Below are 20,353 nucleotides of genomic sequence, written 5' to 3' on the forward strand. Positions count from 1 at the left end.
ACCCATTAGGCCCACGGCTCAGCCACCTAGGCAAAAAAAAAACACAACACCAGCTCAATCAGCTGGTGCGGGAGGCCTCCAGCGGACAGGACGCTAACAGGAGCGTTTGGAACGTTGCTCCTGGAAAGACGTCCACTGTTTTAATCATCAGAAATGGGCCTCAATGGAATTCACAAATGCTGTGTGTTATTATTATGAGGTGTTTGCAGTTTGCCATATAGCACAAGATGAGTATAAGACATCGGGTCCCAGTGAAGCGGAAGTTAGAGTGTCTTTAGCTTGTGTGCTGTGACATATTTGATTGGGCCACTAAAAAGTGGGCGGGATTGAAATGTGGCGCTACCACATAGCTCCAGAGGACTCCACACACACGCACACACACATCGTTCGTCCCTAAAAGTTGAAGATTTATTGATGGATGGTACGAGCTTACATGAGCACACATGTATTGTTTCACGGGAAGAACTTTCATATGAAATTATGAGGAAATCGGGTTGTCACGTGATGCCACGTGTGTGCGTGTTCATGTCCAACTTCAGGCCATCCATGCAAAACGCGTCACGTGACTCCGAGCCAAGGTGCATCGCGGTGGGCCGCTCATCTGCTGACGTGTGAAAGATGAAGGTACGTGCAGCTGGTCCTCGGGTCAGAGAGGGCAGGTGTCTCCCTCACTGCCTCGCTGCGTGTCACACCCGCCAACACGGGCCGGCTTAGCCTCTGGCTGACCTGGACTCGGCATGTCGGCAGTTCATATCGCACTTGACCCTCTAAGCGTGTTTATGTATCACGAAGATATATATTTTTGTATCTAGTTTTGGAAATCGTCGTGATAAAGTCGGCTGTCTGGTCTGCGTTTTTCGTGCAGCCATAGTCTGCTCCGAAAGGGTCTTTTAAAGGGTCTGCGAGGTCGCCGGAGGCCGGGCCCGGCTGAACAGAGAGACATCTGTCCAGGCCTGGAAGGATTTCACGCTTCTGGCCGTCCAGATGATTTAGGCCCTCCTGGACTACCTGCTGGGAGAGGCTCTCAGTGGGTTAACCTGACACAGATGGATCCCCACGCCCGTGCTGAACACACACATGGAGAGAAGCACACACACACACGCACACACACACACACACACTTGCGCTGTAGACCAGTAGGGACAACACACACACATTTTTTCCACAGGCATCGAGACACAGAGAACACTCAAAGGTCGTAATCATCTGGACTTCGTACCAGTCGAACCTGTACACGTTTTTTTAATTGCTTTTGAATGCAATTCAAACGTCTGATTTGCTTTATTTGTCAGATCGTCGATTGCAGTTAAAGAATTGACTGATTACGCGTGAGTGTCCGATTATATCCAATCAGCATTTCCATCATCGTCCATCAATTTCAATACAATTTTAATTAGCTACATGTTGGCTGCCCCTTCTTTTAATGTATCTTAATATAGGAATAATAAGCAGTGCAGTCGGTGACCTTTTCCTTCTTCTTTTTTCTAACCTTTTTTATGTTTTTTCACGAGCAGATCTGTACTGTAGAGCCAGTTGATGGTTCAGTTAGCTTAGCATGAAGACCGCCTCTAAAGCTTGCTCATTAACACCTTCTATCTTGTTTGTCGCTCGCCAGGCTCACTGTTTCCAGTCCTTATGCTAAGCTAACCGGCTGCTGGCTGTCGCTTCATACTGAGCCTGAAGACATAATAGTGGTATCAATCCTCTGAGAGGCGGGTTTCCCAAAATCTCAAACTATCCTTTAAAGTCTGTGGAGAAGTCAAGATCTTTTTAAAAAGGTTTATGAAAAATAAAAAGTTACATGTGAACAAAATCCATTACGATCGTTTCATTCAAAAACGGACAAATTAACTCCAATTTATTGTTGCACATTCATCAAGTTAATTACGTTGTGAGTGACGGATTAAAAATGGGTCAAAATCAAAGGAGCAGGGGCCGATGCATCCTGACTTTTATTCTCTCGTATGGGTCAAGCTCCAAAAACACTGGATCCTAAAATTCCCATAATGCAACTCATAGGCATGATTCCTCCGACCCTCCCTGTTTGGCCTGTTCCAGTCTGAGATAACCCTGATGACATCACTATGACATCACTGGGATTGCCTTTTGTCCGACTTCAGTAAATCACAGCCACAGATGATGTTTTACGAGTCTGAGTAGCAGTAAACATATCTTCATACATAAAGTCGGTGGAGTTCCCCTCTAATAGAAAATGAGCGTTTCAAAAACATTCAACGACTAAAGCATGAACATTAAAAAATGACTTATATTCAATACTCAGTTTTTCAGTGCTTCCGTTTGATTTCCAGCGATGTGTCATGTCACAACATATCTCAATACCTCTTTTCTTATTATTGCTCCTGCAGTTTCATCAACAGCTCTGCAGTAAAGGATCAAAACCCGAAGTGCAGGCCGGCTGGTTCCCGAGCCAACATTAGGAGTTTATAAATCACAGACTAGCCTTTAGCATTTCGTGATGTCGCAAGAAAAGTCGCATTATGTTTTGTTAAAAATCAAATACCGCCCGTTAAAATTTCTTTTAACAGCTAACCTAATTCTGTAAAGCTGGGTATAAACTTCCCTCTGTGGAGTGGCAAGGATCAGCAACATCTGGCCAGGACATCAGGAAACATCTCTCGAACACACACGCACACACACACACACACACACACACGCACACACACACAAACCAACCCAACTGGCACTCAGACGTGCACTGCAGCGAGCGTGAGCCTCATGAACATCTGGCTTCCCAGACTTCTCCTACAGGGAATCAACTCGGTGGTGTTTTTGACCAACTGCGTCTCATTTTTCAGCTATCTGGCTCTTCCCTACTTAGAGTCCGTACAAATTATGGACAAACTCGCTGTCGTCTCATTCAACATTCCTCGCTGCTCCGCCGCAAACAAGATCGGACATCATCATTTCAGAGGCCTGTGCATTCAAGTGTCTTTCTCTTTTCCCTTATGACCGGAATTAATTTATTAACAACCGATTAAAATTTACAATACTCTTTTCCAGTAACTTTATTGATAACTTGCTTATTAGAAAGTTTGGAAACACTTCTCTTTTTTTTGTTTTAAATCCCCGATGAATAAGTGAATAAGTTGTGTACATTTGTGACTTCAGACTTAATGTTCTATGAGGAAAGGAGAACATCTAAAGCGTACCCTTTAATTATAACAATGTTATAACAATGTTTGTTACCCGTTTTTTAAGACATATTGATATTGATCAAGTAATTATTAACCATTAATAAATACATTGATTGCAGCTTACAAAAAGGCTTTATAAAAGGTTCCTTATTCAAATAAAGGTAGACAGGGATTTGTGTTGCTAAAATAACTTCCAACCGACTAATCGCCCAGCTCCTGTGGTACTTCCAGTCCACTTGTGTACACTAGTCCCCCCCGTCCCCCCCCCGAATCAATCTGCTTCATCTGAGGGGCCCGTTCGGGTTTCTTTGTGCAGCGAGTGGAGAGGCGAGCCGGTCTCCTCGGGGGAGGCCCTCGCTTTCCCATCAGCCCATCGGGGGCCTGTTTCTACACACATTAGTGGTTAATTATTATCGGCTTGCAGCCATAATGAGCGCCGCATCGACCTGTGGCTATACGCGCGGCGGTAATATTAGTTAATGGAAAAACAATCAGCCGGCTCTTGCCATCGAGCAGCTTAAGGGGTTTGCATAGATAACAAGTCCATCGATTGTGTAGAAGGGCGTTAGTGGGGCTTTTGTTCTGTTTTTTGTTGTTTTTTTTTTCACCCATTCGTAAATTAGACCTTAAGTGATTTTGTTCTCTTTTTTCTTTCTTTTTTACTCTTTAATAATACTCTTTTTTGAACATTAACATGAACTTTCTGCGAGGGTAAATATACAGCGATAATATTTGTTTTACCTGCTGATACACTCGTCGTCACTCCAGATCACAATCATTGCTGGAGGAACAAGTGTGAATGAGAAAATATAATAAAATATGAGGAGAAAAATACAAAAACGTGACCTTCGAAACCCCACTTCTTAGATAACAAACCACCTCCACATTTCTTGTGACTCGGCTCGGTCACAACAAATGTGGCCTGACTTCACACTGTGAAAAGAAATGTGGCTTCATCTTCTTCTTTTTTTTGACATCTGTCTTCAAATACAGAGAAGAGAAAAATAGAAAACAAATGCAGCCCGGCCTGTTCTTCATTTCTGTCCCTAGTGGAAGATATTGGTGAACACTGCTCTTCACGATTCATCCATCGACACCCACGGAAACACATCCAGTCAATATTAGGACTGATATAATAATGCACATTATTGTTATTATGATGGAAAGAATCTTTTTTTTCACATTTAATATTAAATTGGGAGTATGCTGTCGCTCATTGCAGGTGTTTTGTTTTGTAGCAGTTCAATGTGCTGCATTCTTTTTAGGCTCACTTTAGTTGAAACTCGCTTTGTGTAATAAAAAATAATAATAATAACAATCTTAAAGCCTAAATCCTGTGTTTTTCTGCTCAGACGCTAAGGTAAGGAAAGTCCAAATAAAAAAAAGGATTTCACTAAACTTGACCAAACTATTTATTCAAGTACTGTACGTAAAGACTTTACTTTAAAATACATTAATAGTATATCTATGAAACAATCCACTACGTTTGTATATCATTTCCCAGAGCAAATATGAGAGAAGAATACAGAAAGATTTGAACTTGTAAAAGATTGTATTAACAATCTAATAGTACTATATATTATGTATTTGTGCAGACTTTTTGATACTTTAAGGACATTTCGCTGATGTTACTCTCAGGATGAGATGAGTGTGGACTAGAGGATCTGGGTTCTTCGTGCTTAATGGCTTCGCAGGTCCTTCTTTGGCAGACTCTAACAAAACTAGAATGTTATTCTCACACAGCCTGATGGAGCAGCTCTGAAGTCTGTATTTGTGGAGATTTGTGGGGCTGGAGGGACTTCCCATCCACCGACCGAAAAAGTCCTCTTTTTTTATTTAGCATTTTGAAACGCTGACATTTAAATTAGTCTTTGATGGGCCTTGACCACACACATGCCAGCGGGGTAACGCTGCTCTGCTTTTTTAAAGAGCTAACGCTATCAGAGCTCACTTTGTGGCGAGCAGCTCAACGATCACAGACGATGACAAAGACTTCTCTCTCTTGTGACATTCAATGGGGTTTTTAGAACTTGATGTGACCACACACACAAAATAAAAATATTCTTTATTGATCTGTCTTTGTTGCTAAAGGGCACTTCAGCGAATGTTTTCAGTTACGATTTGTAACTACAAATCTCTTTGTGAAATCTTTTTTCGTCCCCCCCTTCCCTGACGTGTACGTTTTGTCCCCGGCGCGTCTGGTTTCCAGCATGTCGAAGCGCCGCAGGAGGTCATCCACGCACTGACACGGATCTGATCCCCGACCAGCTGTTGGAGACGGCTCCTCTTCTGTCGACAAACATCTGCGGTTCGGTCTCCGCAGTTTGACGGGAGGGGAAAGAAGAAAAAAACGCAGGACTCCCTTATGCTTCTCTGTATGTTCTCCCCTTTCCACCGTCTCTCTCTCTCTCTCTCTCTCTCTCTCTGATGTTTGTGTTTTTTCGCCTCGCCGCCATCTGCCTCCCGATGGTTTCCCGGGAACCCCGAGTTCAGCATCAGGAGCAGGCGGAGGCGAGAAGAAAACAAATTTAGTTGACGTTTAAACGCAAAATCGTCTTCACCTACTTCCTTGGTGAGTGTTGAGAACATTTTGTATTTTTGGGTTCTCTTTGGGTTGGGACATCTCTAACATAAGCGTCTGAACTTTCAGCCCTTTTGATTGGTCACAGAGTCGACGTGCAGGTGTTCAGCCTCACACCTGTTCACGAGGAGGTGGGAAAGAGAAGGGCAAACAACACTTGCAAGAAATATACAAATTAACTTTTTGTTTTTTTTACCAAAACACTGAAGAAAAGACACGTGCTTTAATAAAGCTTTTCGAGATGTGATTTAAATTTTCATATCAACTTGCACATACGTACATGCACATATGAGGAGTGTAAACAGCGGTAAAAAGTAAGTCAACGCAGGAAATGACAATATCTAAGTACTTCCGGTGTAGGCCCCGCCCACACCTGGCATGAATCCAAATCCAGATTACTTTTCGTACTCAAACATAAACATGACAAAACACCGCAGCAAAAAAGAGCCTCCACAAAATCAGAACTGCAAAAGGGGCATCGTTGAGCACACACATGTACATGACAGCAAAACAGGATGATGAAGATGAAACACATGCACCCTGAGAGACTGACAACACACACACACACACACACACACAGACTTATGCTTTAGATGGTATGTAACAGACCACACATTGTGCCGGCTGTGTGTTAAAACAGTTATTCACGGTCTCGCATTCTGCTGCCCAGATCCAGAGATGAGTTGCCCTGGTAACCTGAACTTCTGGCCTTCTTCGTGTGTGTGTGATATTGTGTGCATATGTGCATGTAATTATGTCTTTTCAAGCACATGTTTGAAAGAACTTATATCACGTTATGCTGACTGTACATTGGTCCACTTAATTCATTGCGCTTAACTGCAGCAAATTGGATTCAGCATCGCGGGCGCAGCGGCCAGACTCCCTGAATACAGGAAGCTTTACTGTCTTTTGTCAAGCGAGGCTTCATAAATAACTTCCACTTCCTCCTCTGGATGGCTCTTTCCCTATAAACCTCACGAGTTCCCCGGCTTCCTCCGAGCAGCCGACTGCAAAATGGATTGGCGGCCCTTCTATGCGGAGCCCGACGGATGACGAGTCATGCGGTTGGCTTTGTACTCCACTTATGGAAGCTAACACCAAAAACACAAAACAACCCTTTTGACAGTTTTCAGGAATGTAGATATTCAGATTTTGCTATTTGGAGCGCTGGCATCACAGAAGGGACCGATGCCACGTTCCAGACCACTCGGGGGTCGGCAGTTCAAATTTCCAACTCGCCGACCTCCAGGCGCAAAACAAAAACATGGCCGACTGAGACAAGTTGATGTTTTGTGCGCACACAAGGGAATTTTTCATTAATAATTTTCTATTTTTATGGTGACATATTTTGCACGCAATTTTTACCAGCAACACCAGTTTTACTGTATGACAGCATGTTTTATTTTTATTAAATACGTGCAAAAAAGAATTAACGTTGTCTTTTAGTTGATGTGTTGACATTTACAACGTGCGCATTTGGATTTCCGAAGTTGTCTTAAACGCAGCATTAAACCCCCAGGTCGAATATACTGACCACTAATGTAGGGGGCTCTGCTTCTGCAGAAGGAGAAATAAAACTTCCATTTTGTCTTTTTAATAATAGCATTTTGACATCTGAGCAAAAGTGCTTTTATTTCAAGCGTATATTTCCGTTGACATTTGAAGAACGCTGCTCGGCTGCTGCCTCACACGGCTCTCACATCGCACACATGCACACGAAAGTGCCGCCCCACATTCATCATGCCACTTGAGCAGTGATGGTGCTCCAGTCATTCGGGGGGAGGAAACCCCCACCTCGCCCTCCCCAACAGCGAGAAGTCTTCCCATGCGCCGGGTGGCCCCACACCGGGCGGAGGGGCCCCACGCACAGGGATGACATCAGCACTCGGCCTGGAGGGGGCCGTGACAGCCGTGTGTACATTGAATATGACTAATCGCTTCCCCGCATCACCTCCGGGCCCGGCCGCGATGAAAGATGGAGGGAGAGGTCTGCACAGCGTTTGAAGTGTGAGAAAAGAGAGTGAGAGGGTATGATTTTTTTTTTTTTTTTAAAAGAACATTTTTAAGTCCGCAAATAATAGAAATAATACACATATACACACATATACACATATACAGGTCAATACCCTCGGCCCTGCTGTCACTCAACACAGTGCTGATCTGTATGATCTACACACATGGATGGTGTCGGTGTTCTCATCACTTTACGGGCTGACTTGACCAACATGACCACCCCCCCCAAACAATGTGGTGCACTGCTTTAACAGCAAATCCCTTTCTCTAGGCGTTAAAGGGGATGACCATCTTCTTCTCATAGCTTTGGTTTCCTCGAGTGAAGTGGATCACACACACACACACACACACATAGAGAGAGGAGAAGAGAGGCAGAGTGAGAAGATAAAGTGCTTCCACATGTGGGAGGCATGGAGGAGGAGGAGAAGAAGAGGTGCATGTGACCACCCATACAACGGGGGAATCCCAGGTGTCCTCTCCTTTTGTTCTCGCCGCGAGAACGAGGGCGAGATAGCGCGGCGCTCACGTCGTTGTGTGTCATCAACGCCACCCTTTTGTTTTCCCTCTCCTCTCGCGGAATACAGATGTTTCCCTCGCGTTTTCCGCACCTCGCCGCTCTTTTGCAGTCAAGGTCCTTCGCACAGATTAATGTGCTGCATGTGATGACTTATTTTGATGTCGATGAAGCAGATAAAAAAAGAAGACCAAAATAGCTGCTGGGGCTGGATTTCCCGAACGCCTGCTTTTTAATTAGGGCTAGAGAGAATTGCGCCGCCTCCTCAGTAGCGTGCTATATATTGGAAGAGTACATCCTTACGCTTCTTAGAAAAATTAAATAAATAAAAAACAGAGTTAGTTGAGGATGTTTGGGCTAGGGTTAGGGTTAGGGTTAGGTTGGTCAGAGACCAAAGAAAGTCACATCTTCGCCCCAATATGACAGATTTGAACATTTGATTTATGTAATTCCAGTGCTGTTTTATTCCTAAAACATGGTGGTCAACATGCAAGATGAAAAAAATGCAGTTTTTACAGAAAAAGACGGCCTCCTTTGAATGTGAAAAGGGATTCTCTTGACTCTCTCTATAGGCCTGAACCTGTCTGCATTACATCCAGTGTTTTAGCGATGCCTCCCACCACCACCACCCTCTCCACCCTTCAAATCACCCCCTGTCGGGCAGAGTAAACAAGTGGCGCTGTGTATATCCTCCATGTAATCTGGATTTAGCTCGGTGAGATGGCGGCTGTTGGAGCAGAGGGCCCCCCCTGGACGCTCAGCTGCATTATGGGAGGTTCTCTCTCAATGCCACCTTTGTCTGTCCGAGTCTGTGTGTGTGTGTGTGTGTGTGTGTGTGTGTGTGCGTGTGTGTGTGCGAGTTGGAGATAGTCCAGTTGACAGCCCACAATAAGTCATGAGTAAACTTCCCCCGTGGTGAGAACCGATCTTGGTATACGTGGACGCTTGAAAACACCCCGGGCTAAATGGTTTGAAAGTCATTCTGCTGATTGGTCTGACATGCATGCTGTCCTCTCACACACACACACACACACACACACACTGTGCAAATGTTCTTCCAAGTCAAGTGCATAGAGGACTTGACCCCTCTATGGTTCACAGACAAACCAATAACATTAGAACAGAGTGGGGACTAAGTTTGAGCTGTAATTCATACTCAACTTTCACACAGTTAACCCACTGAAACATTCCACGGCATTACACCGACCCTGTGTCAAAAATGTGGTGAACTTGATTTAGGGCTGAAATCTGACCTTTTTGGCGATTATTTTTATCATTCAAGAAAGTATTATGTCTTTAAAAAAACGTATATAATTTTAGATCTAAGCTAAAGCAAGAGGGCAGCTACATCGCATTGGGCTAACCGGTGAGCTATGTGTCACCCAAACATTGTCAGTATTAAATATACTTAAAAAAGACATTGTGAAATATAAAGATTGCGTCAAATGATTTTGTACTTATAGCAGCAGCCTTTTGGCTGAGAGGTGGGCAGCACTAAAAGGGACATGAAGATGTAAAGTGTGCCATTATGAAATTATGAAAAAGAAAATAAGAAAAGTAGCAAAGAATACAAGCTGAACTCTAACGGACTCAGCAGTTTAATCCAACTGACAAACTCCATTAAAACCAATGAAAACAATAGATGCTTTGTTTCCATCATGCATCTGGATGAGGTGTCACTCATTTTCTACATGTCGGTGTGTGTGTGTGTGTGTGTGTGTGTGTGTGTGCGTGCGTGCGCGGGCTCTCTTTTTCCTTCCTTCGTTTTTCTTTTTTGCACATGCTCATGCGTCTCTGCGTGGCCGCGTTTCTTTGCGCGTGCACGCATCTCCGTCTTCCACTTCCGTGTTGACGTGCTTTTTCCAGCAGCAGCGTGCAAAACAAACGGTCAGTTCTCGCGGACTGTTGAAGTCACCGCCCCTCTTTGTTTGAGTGGCAGGTGGTTGGCCCGCATGCTTCTGAAGGAGGGGAGTTAATAAGTACTTTTACTTAACTTTTTAGTTAAATAGAAGTAGATTTAGGTCCAGGTAAAAGTCCTCCGTTCAGAATTTAAAAGTAAAATAATTGTTGTCTCGTTATGGGACAGACTCTTTATGAAATGAAGATCATTCTTTGTTTCATCCGAGCTTGAGCCAATAACTACTACACACTGTTGAGTACTTAAACCTATTGGAATGCGTCATATTTCATCAGCTTCCTTCATTGCAGTGCAATGTGTGTCTTTGTTGCATTGTTTCTGCCTCGTGGAATGAAACATTTCTCATAATCAAAAATTAATAATAAATAAATAAGATTGAATTAGCTAATTTAAGTCCTTTGCACCAATGCCACCTCTGCTGAAGTTTGTGCTGATATTATTATATAACACTGTTCTGCGTGTACCTGCCCCGAATCCAACTCCCCTCCCTCCCTCTTTTTTTTTAAAGCGCCTGAGATTTCCAGAGTGTATTCTCCTTTTTATTGCTTCCATTTGCATATAAATTAAATCCATATTGTGCCTGCGAGGCAGACTATGCTAACTATGCAAACGATCCCCGGCTTTTCTTTGTTTTACAGATAAACCCTCCGCTCCCTAAACGACAAGGTGGCAAAGGGGGGAGAGAAATCCTCTCGCTGTTTCATAATTGTATGAATTTTAAATACATTGTCAGCGGATCCTCTTCCGCGTGCACAGCGGGGGAATGAGACTCTGATATTAGGAGCTGTGCATGGGGTTATCATGGCAGCCTCTTCACCTCCGTACACACACACACACACACACGTGCGGGGCAGATGGCCATCAGGCCCTCATAATGAAAAAGCCCTCATCCAACTCCTGTTCACAACAAGGTGCGTCACGCAGTCCCGGAAGTGTCTAGAAGCGTGCATTGGACCCACAGAGGCCCATCTGATGACGACGTGCAGATACAATTAGATGTGTGTGTCATTGCACCTGAAATCGAGCTCTATGAATATTCATTCAAATTTTCGTGACATTAAATTATTCCTAATATTGCTGTGCCCCCCCCCCCCCCCCCCCCCCCCGACACACACACACACACTTTCACCCCTCGAGGTTTTTACTGCTGCACTTTCTTTTTAAAGGGAGGTTAACCTGCACCAGAGCTGTGCTGCTGATTGCTACATCAAGATGAACAGTAAGAAACCCTGCATGAAATATGGACTTAAAAAAATAATCCTAACTAAATATAAGCAAAATCTTATTTTAAAAACACAATTAAATACAATCAAATGGTGCACATTAACAGGCGCAGTGGTGTCTGCTGAACGTCAAGTAAATAAATCAGGTCGTTATCGTTTTGTTTAAAAATTAATTAAACGTGAAATAACCTGCCTATATAAACTAGAAGCGAGTCCCTGCTCGTCATTATTAAAATCAATTATTGTGCTGTTTTCTTATTAAATCCCCCGCTCTATAGACTGAGCACCAAAACGCAGCACTTGAAATAATTAAAACGCCCGAAACGCGGAGGCCGTGAACTCCTCCGCTGCAGACCTCTGCAGGCTCGTTAGCTCTTAATTAAATAATCCGCTCTGTTGTTGGTGAGCACACGCGCTCTGTGCGGCTTTTTATCCGAGAGCTGTTCAGGCGGCGTGATGTCACTTCCGTCGCGTGCGCTTTTTCATCCATTAAACAATGAAATCAAGAGAGAGAGTTCTCCTCTGGCGCATTTCTGTGTTAGGAAAAAAATAATCTGCTTCCACTGTCATTGCAAATAACTCGGCACGCATATTAAAAGATTTTTTTTTTTTTTTACTTTTCATAGGAAGTTTAAGCCTAATTTTTTTTTTACAATTGGAGACAGTATTGAAAAAAATATATATTGGTCAGAATCAATGTAAGTAGTTAAACTGGATGATGTAAGTGCACGGGATGGGAAATGACAATTATAAATAGGCCCAAACTGGTTTACATGATCATATCTTGTACCACTTCGCTGAGAGTATGGACGTTTTTTCCCACCATGTGAAATTAAAAACTATATGAGTTGTTGTGCCTAGATGTAATGTGGTTTGCCCATTTAACAGCCCCCTAAGAATGTAAATAAATAAAATAATAATAATAAAAAAACGTTGTGCATTCCTTGAAAAATAATCAACAAGAGCTGGAAGCAACTTCTCATTATACAATCATATGCAGAGACCTCAACTGTGTCTGCTCTCGCTGACCTTGAGCGCACACACACACACACACACACACTCACACACACAGCTGCCATGTCACAGGGTTCACAGCCAGGCTCCATCAAACCTGAACCTGAGGTCACCTGAGGTCACGTGAGGTCAAACAGGCCACATGTACATGCATGTTTCTCCCTAAAAGCAGAGGGCCCTGAGAAGAAGCTCCATGACAGTTTTCTTGGGTGAATGTATTCATTCCATTCAAGCTGTGGCAAGAACCCAAGAGAGTGAAACTACACCAGAGATGTGAAACCTTGTAAATGCCAGGAATAGATTAATTGGTGAAACGCTATATCCATTATGGGGAAACATGCAGTGTCTTATTAGTGAACTAGAGCCTGTGTGTGTGCCCCATCATCTCACAAAATAATACATAATTTAATTTTTTTTTCAATTTAAATATTAGTGAGAAAGAATTTAAAAGACCTATTAATTAGGGGTTGCTCCTGTAAATATGATGTATGAACTCTGTTTTATGTTCAGGCATTTTGGGAAGTCCAGTTAAAGCTGTGCTGGTTGGGAGGTTGGAGTGACAAAGTTATAATAATAATAATAATAACAATAATAACAAAAACAATAATAATAATAATAAAATAACAAAAAATGCTCTTCATCCTTTTCTAATTAAAATTCTAACTTCAAAATCAGATTAAATACAGAATTTCCGCTTTAAAAAGATCAGTCTGAACTAGTCCTAAAAAATAATAACAATAATAGGAATAATAATGATTGTAATAATAATAATAGGCTGAACGATGCTCACCCTTTTTACTGTGGGAACGAATGAAAAAAGGAACAATTTGGGTCCATATCTACCGTTCTCACTCTTTATTTCAGACTACACGTGGACATATTAAAAATCTTTGGCTTGTTTTGAGTCTGCGGACTGACGCGTGGAAGAGGAAACGTTGCGCTAATGTGACGGACACGGGGACCACAACAACAACAAAAAGAAAAACCTAGAGCCAGTTCGACATCCTAAACAGTGAGAACAGACAGAAAAGATCCGGATGAGAGGTGAAATTAAATATACTGTATACAACATGATAACTGTTTTTGGCTATATAAACTTTAATAACGATCGTTCATTTATATAATTATGTCCATATACTGTCACCATAAACAGAAATCTGTGTTTTTTAAATAGCGTCTCCTCCACTTCCATTTGTTTATTTATTTATTTTTTCGTTTTTTTTGCTTGTCATTATCTCCAAAAGCCCCAAAAAGAGTCAGGTGGCGGCCCTCGGCGGGGACGCGGCCCTCGGCGGAGACGCGCCCCGGCCTCTCTATTCGCTGTCCTCCTTGTCCTCCTGCACGGTGGTCGTTGAGTGGTTGTACAGTCCTTGGGCCATGAGCTGCAGGGCCAGGCCGTTCTTGTAGCCGGTGGCCTTTTTGATCTTCGCCCGCTTGTTCTGGAACCAGATTTTGATCTGGGACTCGTTCAGGTTCAGTTCCTGCGCCAGGGACTGTCTCCGCTGCTCCGTTATGTACCGGTTGGCCTGGAACTCGGTTTTCAGTCTCTGCAGCTGCTCGGCGGTGAACGCCGTCCGGGGCCGCTTGTCCTCCTTGGGGCTGCTCTTCTTCTTTTTCAGTTTGCGTGTCCTCGGGCCTGGCGTGGAAACAACAAGGGGAATAAAATATTTATTCTACTGCTGCACCCTCGAGCCTAATATGTGTACACGCGCGCGGCGCCGCGGAGCCCTCTGACATCGCGGCTCGGGGGTGATCAAATGTAGGTCACCCCCCAAAAAAACGTCCTTCTATGAAACGACCAATTCATTCTTGGACATTCACAGTAAACATGAACACATTCAACCCGGATCCAGTGGCCGGCCTCGTCGCCAGGATTTACTCATCAGTCTTCACCATGGACACATAAAGCTACTCAATGAGGATCCTTCCACGCTATTTAAAAACGAAAGAGCGCAAACAGCAATAACCCACCAATATAAACCGAATTCCAGTCATTTAAACTGGTCTTTAAATAATGTATACTGAATTGTAGTGAAGCGTATATGGGACTAATTTCTCCGCCGCGCAATATAGCTGGAGGGCCCTGCAGCGGGTTGAGGTCGCGAAGCCTGAAATCACATGATTTGAATTCATATCCAACTAATATTAACTGGTATTGAATCCGAGAGGGCGTCCTCGTGTGTTTATGCTGACTCTTAATGTGGAGGAGGCTTAATAGAAGACAGAAAAAAAATGCTTTCATAAAAAGGCAATTATTAGTTGTTGTTGTTGTTGTTGTTGTATTATTGGGGCAGCAATTTCCTTATGATTTAAAGAGTTAGGGTGGTGAAATCAAATTGCCCTAGTTAATAAAGTTGTACTGCAATGGCCGTAAAGTGGCCGAAATGAACGCAAAGCTCACTTAGATTTGTACCAGACCACAAACTGTCATAACACCCCGCAGCTCTAACCCGTCCGTGTGTGTCAAGAGGAGTCGTTACTTTAACACACGAGCTGTGTTACCACGTTCAGAAAAAGAAGAAAAGAAAAGAAGAAAGGCACGCGATAAACGTAAATAAAACTGAATCAAAAGTAACGCGAGGGCCTTTGACCTTCGTCCCTCGTCACTCCACAACTCTGTCACGAGCACGCAGAGCACGAGAGCATTAAACGCGCCGCGATAACAACAACACGACCAGTGTTTTCAAACAGCACGTGTGTGTTATTCTCATGCACGATTGGGTTAAAACGACGAGGTTGTCGCAATATATACGGACGGATTTTGGACCTTTTGTTGTTGTTGTTGTTGCTATTATTATTATTAAAATAGATTTTTTTAAGAACACTTTTCACTGTAAATTACAATCGTATAAACACTTTAATGCATCAGCTGGCAGTCACATACCCGTTCAGGGTTTAAAGGCAACATTTGCAGTGAATTAAAATGATATATTAACCCATAACTGTTTTGTAGATTTTTTTGTAAAATAAAGCACGACGACTGCAGATATTCTGTCCCGTCTGATTCAGCGCGTCACGTTTATTTTATATATAATAAAACGTGCACTGCATTTAGAAAAATACGTCTCGTCTATATGGGATAATTTATTGGGTAAAACAATATATGGTCTCATAAACGGGTGAGCGTGACGCTGTGACATTGTTTTGTGTGTTTAAAAATAAAAAAGAGTCGTATCAGTATAATATTTGCGTAATATTACCGTAAATAAGTAATGTGCTGAGATACCTCTGACACAATATATACTACACAGCTGCGGTGTCGGAGCCGTGATGCTTTCGTCAGTTTGATATAGTTCAGCTATGAAATATAATCCATAATCAATCATACATTTATGTGAACATGTGCTGTCTTTTGCTTACGAAGAGGAAACAAAGTAGCCTCAACGAATACACACTTGCGCGAGTTCTTATAATACATGTAATACTTGCATAACGTATAATAGGAATTAAGACATTGCACAACGAATTGCATTGGACATTATTCCCACTAAATTGCACATTAATGAATATCTTGCAACACATTGAGAGACTTAATGTGTGTGTGTGTGTGTGTGTGTGTGTGTGTGTGTGTGTGTGTGTGTGTGTGTGTGTGAGTGTGAGAGAGAAAGAGAGAGGAGTAATATAAATGCCCCGTTTGGTTTATGACCTAACAATATTCATTTTTATTTTGGTAATGTCTGTCCCTATTTCATTTTTTTTTAATAAATAATTTAATTAGTTTAGTGTAGTTAAAGTCACACTGGGGAGCACTAAGCTACATATACAATAATAACTCTGATAACTCGTCTGAAGGAGTTTAATAATATTGTGGAGGAAGACGAGGCTGTCAACCCAACAAGCTCCCCAGCACTTCACCCCCCAGGAGGTAGAATTCGGGGACTATTAGCGCCTTACCAGATGAGGGCCGGTCCGAGTACCGCGTACAGTAAACCCACGCAGGCCACAACATTGGCTGGCTTTCTTTCGTGGGCGTAGAGCCTCCATTGCTACCGCTCACGACCATTATCGACGAGGGGCTGTCCGCGTATCTGCCGGTGCCGGTGCCCGCCGCCTCGCCGGGTTTCGACGACTTCTGCTTGGACGAGGGCGAGGAGGACGTGGACGACGACGACGAGGAGGACGAGGAAGAGGAGGGCGACGAAGAGGGGCTGTCGCTGCTGCAGTTGGAGTCCAGGCAGAGGCTGCCGGTGTGAGGCGGCCTCGCTCCGTGCGGGTTGACATTTTCCCTGCCCGGCGTCTGGCTCCGGTCGCGGTAGCCCGGCTCTTTCCTGCAGCCGAAGTCCGGCCGGAGGATGTTGTCTATGAAAAAGTTCGTGGTTCGGTGGCCCTGCTGGGCCGCCTGGTGGGGTAAAATCACGGGAGGGGATGGGAGGTTCGGCGACAGGGACATGCTCTCCTCCTCGGTCGAGTCCCGGCTGCCGTGGGGCTCCTTCCGCTCCTCCATACAGCTGGCTGCCGGCGAGAAATGTTCGGCCTCTCCGCGCCAAACTTCCACTTGTTGCTCGCGCTCGCGCTCCCGGCCCCCCTCTCGGTATCCAATTCAGACGGACGGCATGTACACAACAGGAATAGAACCACCAAATACCTGCGCTAATGTTTTCACTACAGCGGCGACATGTCCTCTCCTAAAACCCGTCCGAGACCTGGCATAGCGAGCAGCTCCTCGTTCTGACCGGTGTCTCTCCCTCTCCACTGCTGCAGCAGAATATCTGCGTATTCGCTCTTCCTAAACTCCCCTAAAACCGCCCCCCCCCCCCCCCGCCCCCCCCCCCACCTCCTCCTCTTCCACCCCCTCAGTGTGTAGATCTCTCTTACACCCAACCGGAAGCACGTGTGCGCGTACACACACGTGCAGCGGACCAATCGGGCGCGGAGATCGTCCCTGTCACAATTGACGACATCCAATGAGGGTCTCCGGGAGAGCTTGCGCGCGAGCACGCGCTTCATAAATAGCCCCCCCCCCCTTGCGCGCGCGTATTACGATCGATTTCGGTGAGGCGCACGTGCGCACACACGCACGCAGCAGCAAAACAAAAACAACAGCGGGAATGCCACCATCATAAATGTTACACAGGGCGTCACTAAAATCCTCTTTTTCTTAAATCAATATTGTTTTTATAGACTATAATGTACTTATATTTTAAATTGACATGTATTTATGAGAAATGTATATTAATAACGTGACTAAAAAAATGAGGTGGTTCGCTCAGCTCGTGTTGTTGACACCAATATGCCCAAAATGAAGGTGATATTTGCACAAAACGTTACTATTATAGAATTAAATCTCAGTAATTACTGAAGCTAACTACTTTTGCACTATCACCGGGATTTCCTTTTTTTACATTTTACATTATTTGTAAAATAATTATTTATTTCGCCTCCCGCCTGACGCGTGATCCTATAGTTAAACACCCTGATTTTGCCCATAAACTATTTATACTTTTTTGTAAAAAAAAAAAAAAAAAAAGGTTTTTTTTAAAACACATGAAACGTATAACGAATTAATGTGTCGCGATAGTGGCTTTGTAATTATTATTTTTTTTAAATCTCTAGAAAATGTATAAAATCGCCACCTTGCAGGCTCTAATTGGCGATTTAAAATAACAATAATCATAAAAGCAACAGCATGAAAGCGGGGACGTGTTGATGGTGAAATCTTTATCCCACAGGCCGGAGTGGGGAGCCGTGGCTACTTAATTAAATTCCAATTAGGGACAGTATCAATATGCTGTTTAGCCGCAGCGCCTTTGTGGGCAAATGAGCACTCAGCCCGCTCTTATCTGGCGCCGCGAGGAGAGGGCTCCTTGAGAGGGGCTGCAAAAGATAATTTATAGCTTTTAATTAGTCTTCATTCCGCCCGATCGGCCCGGCGTTCATCTCGGGGAGCGGGGGGCTGAATTAAAAAAAAACCGAGTCAAAAGCGCTGTCACCGGTCCCTGGCAGGGCCCTTAATCACCGCGAGGCAGGGGCCGCGCTACAAGCCACGTAATTTCCAAGGTGCTGATAAAGCGTGTTGAATAATAGCGGGGGCCCCTCGGAGACGCCATTTACAGGAATGGCTTTATTGACGGCTTAACGTTGGTAATTCATTTTACCTTTCATGTATCGGGAGCCGGATTTGTCGCCGTAATAGGATGATAAATGCACTGACGGATCGCAGCCCCGCTTTTTATTGAGTAGCCCAGATAGCCCGTGCGCTGCTTTTTGCGCGCGTGCGCGTATATGATGAGGCTCTTGTTAAAAAGCAGTCTGGAGTAAAGGCGTGACAGTGAGGGCAGACTGCACTCTTCTGCTTCTGCGCGCGCACACACACATACACGCACACACACACAAAAGAAGCCTGATTTTGTTTCACTTCCTGCGTGGAGGATGAGATGAGACAAACGAAGGAAAGCTCTCTTTACAAACATCTGCACTACATTTGATATTGTTATCTGTAAATCTGTTCGTGATTTTGTCTTCCTTCTGGCTCGTTTTTCATGCATTATTAGAAATAATAGCCTGGCATAAGTGTTCAATAAAAGCCAATATTCTGTTTTAATAATGATCTCTCTATATGACTATAGCTGCAGACTTTGTACATTTATAAATAGGTCAGACATTTGTTTTTCCCTCATAAAGATAAACATATGAAACAAAACACATTATAGGACTATCTTTCTTATAAAAAAACATGTTATGTAGGGACATACAGGAAAAATCATTATTTTTGTTACCCAAAATAGTTGGGTCTATTTTTAGTTAAACCCTGTTTAAACGTATTGAAACCAAAATAGCAGCTCCATCATCCTAGTGTAACAATTTGAACAATTTGATCAAATCTTTGACCTATATATATATAATAATGTGGTCATCTGAACCAAACAGTGAAAGTTTTGTGTCCACAAAACAAAACGCTTCTCTGTTTTACTTTCTTTTTCTTCTATTGTTTGTCACAAGATACAGTACATGTAGTTGGTTTGTGCTGAAAAACAACAACAATAACTCCTCTTTACTTTGTCAGATGGAGTGAAAAAAAAAGTGTCACGTTGTATATGACAAGATAAGGAGCGATAGTTGGAGGAAAGTTGTGGCTCTTTGAGTGTAGTCTGTCTCAAAGCGCTGCAGCTGCGGGACTGTGCTGCCACCTAGTGGAAGACGACCGGAGGCGGTGTTGTTACGGATACAGTGAAAGAGCACTGCGCTTTTTAGGAGGCTGCAAGGTTCTGCGCATGCGTAGTTAATGGTTTCTTTTGTTGTCAATAGCAGAGATCATAATAAAGGCACTGGTAGCAGGTTTAATTGTCACCTGTCCTCAATGAAAAGACCACAAGGACCTTTTTGATTTGGACAACACTTGCATTAAATATGGTGCAACATTCAGATAAAGTACATTTATGGGATGTTTTTGGCATGAAACATTGTGTGAACCTCTGGGCTCAAGTATCCACATCTGGAAAGAGAAAGTCAATAGCGTATAGAAAGTATAGACCTTTGGTTACATCTAGCGACTTTGATGTGTAAGTGCATGATCTTTTTCTTTGTTTTTTTAAGTATTTCACTTTGAACATGTTACATATTGTAGAGTAATACACCTACCAATCTGCACTCTAGATTAATACTGGGACTGTTCCACCTTTACTGTTCATTGTGTGTTAGAGGAGAGAGAAAATAGGAAGAAATACATTTTGCTTACATTCAATATTCCTTGAAGTTTATTTGTAAAGTGTATTCAGAGTGCTTTACAGGAGCTGAAGAAATACATGAGAACGACATAAAATAAAATAAATACGTGAATACAGAATACAATTTATTTTATTTTGAAATGTCAGTATACCTACATTTATCCCCAAGTATCCATGATATATTGGACACTTTGTTGGATAATATACACTCACACACGACATGTACATAAACACTTCTAAATACATTAAATGTATTTAGTGACAATGACAC

General features: G+C 43.2%; 1 protein-coding gene across 1 annotated transcript; it reads right to left on the reverse strand.

Moving 5' to 3' along the window:
- Positions 1-13,731: 13,731 nt before the first annotated feature.
- LOC117745692 (homeobox protein engrailed-1-B-like) lies at positions 13,732-16,862 on the reverse strand. The gene is made up of 2 exons (XM_034554193.1): positions 16,313-16,862; positions 13,732-14,054 (listed from the first exon to the last, which is right to left on the reverse strand). Exons 1-2 carry the CDS (start codon positions 16,860-16,862, stop codon positions 13,732-13,734), a joined length of 873 nt encoding a protein of 290 aa, XP_034410084.1.
- Positions 16,863-20,353: the final 3,491 nt, after the last annotated feature.

The sequence above is a fragment of the Cyclopterus lumpus genome, chromosome 2 (genome assembly GCF_009769545.1).
Source record: "Cyclopterus lumpus isolate fCycLum1 chromosome 2, fCycLum1.pri, whole genome shotgun sequence".
Classification (NCBI taxonomy): Eukaryota; Metazoa; Chordata; class Actinopteri; order Perciformes; family Cyclopteridae; genus Cyclopterus; species Cyclopterus lumpus.

Coding starts and splice junctions, on each gene's coding strand:
- LOC117745692 (XM_034554193.1), bottom strand. CDS start 16,862: ATGGAGGAGCGGAAGGAGCCCCACGGCAGCCGGGACTCGACCGAGGAG. Junction 14,055..16,312: donor CTCGGACCGGCCCTCATCTG/GTAAGGCGCTAA, acceptor TTTCCACGCCAG/GCCCGAGGACACGCAAACTG.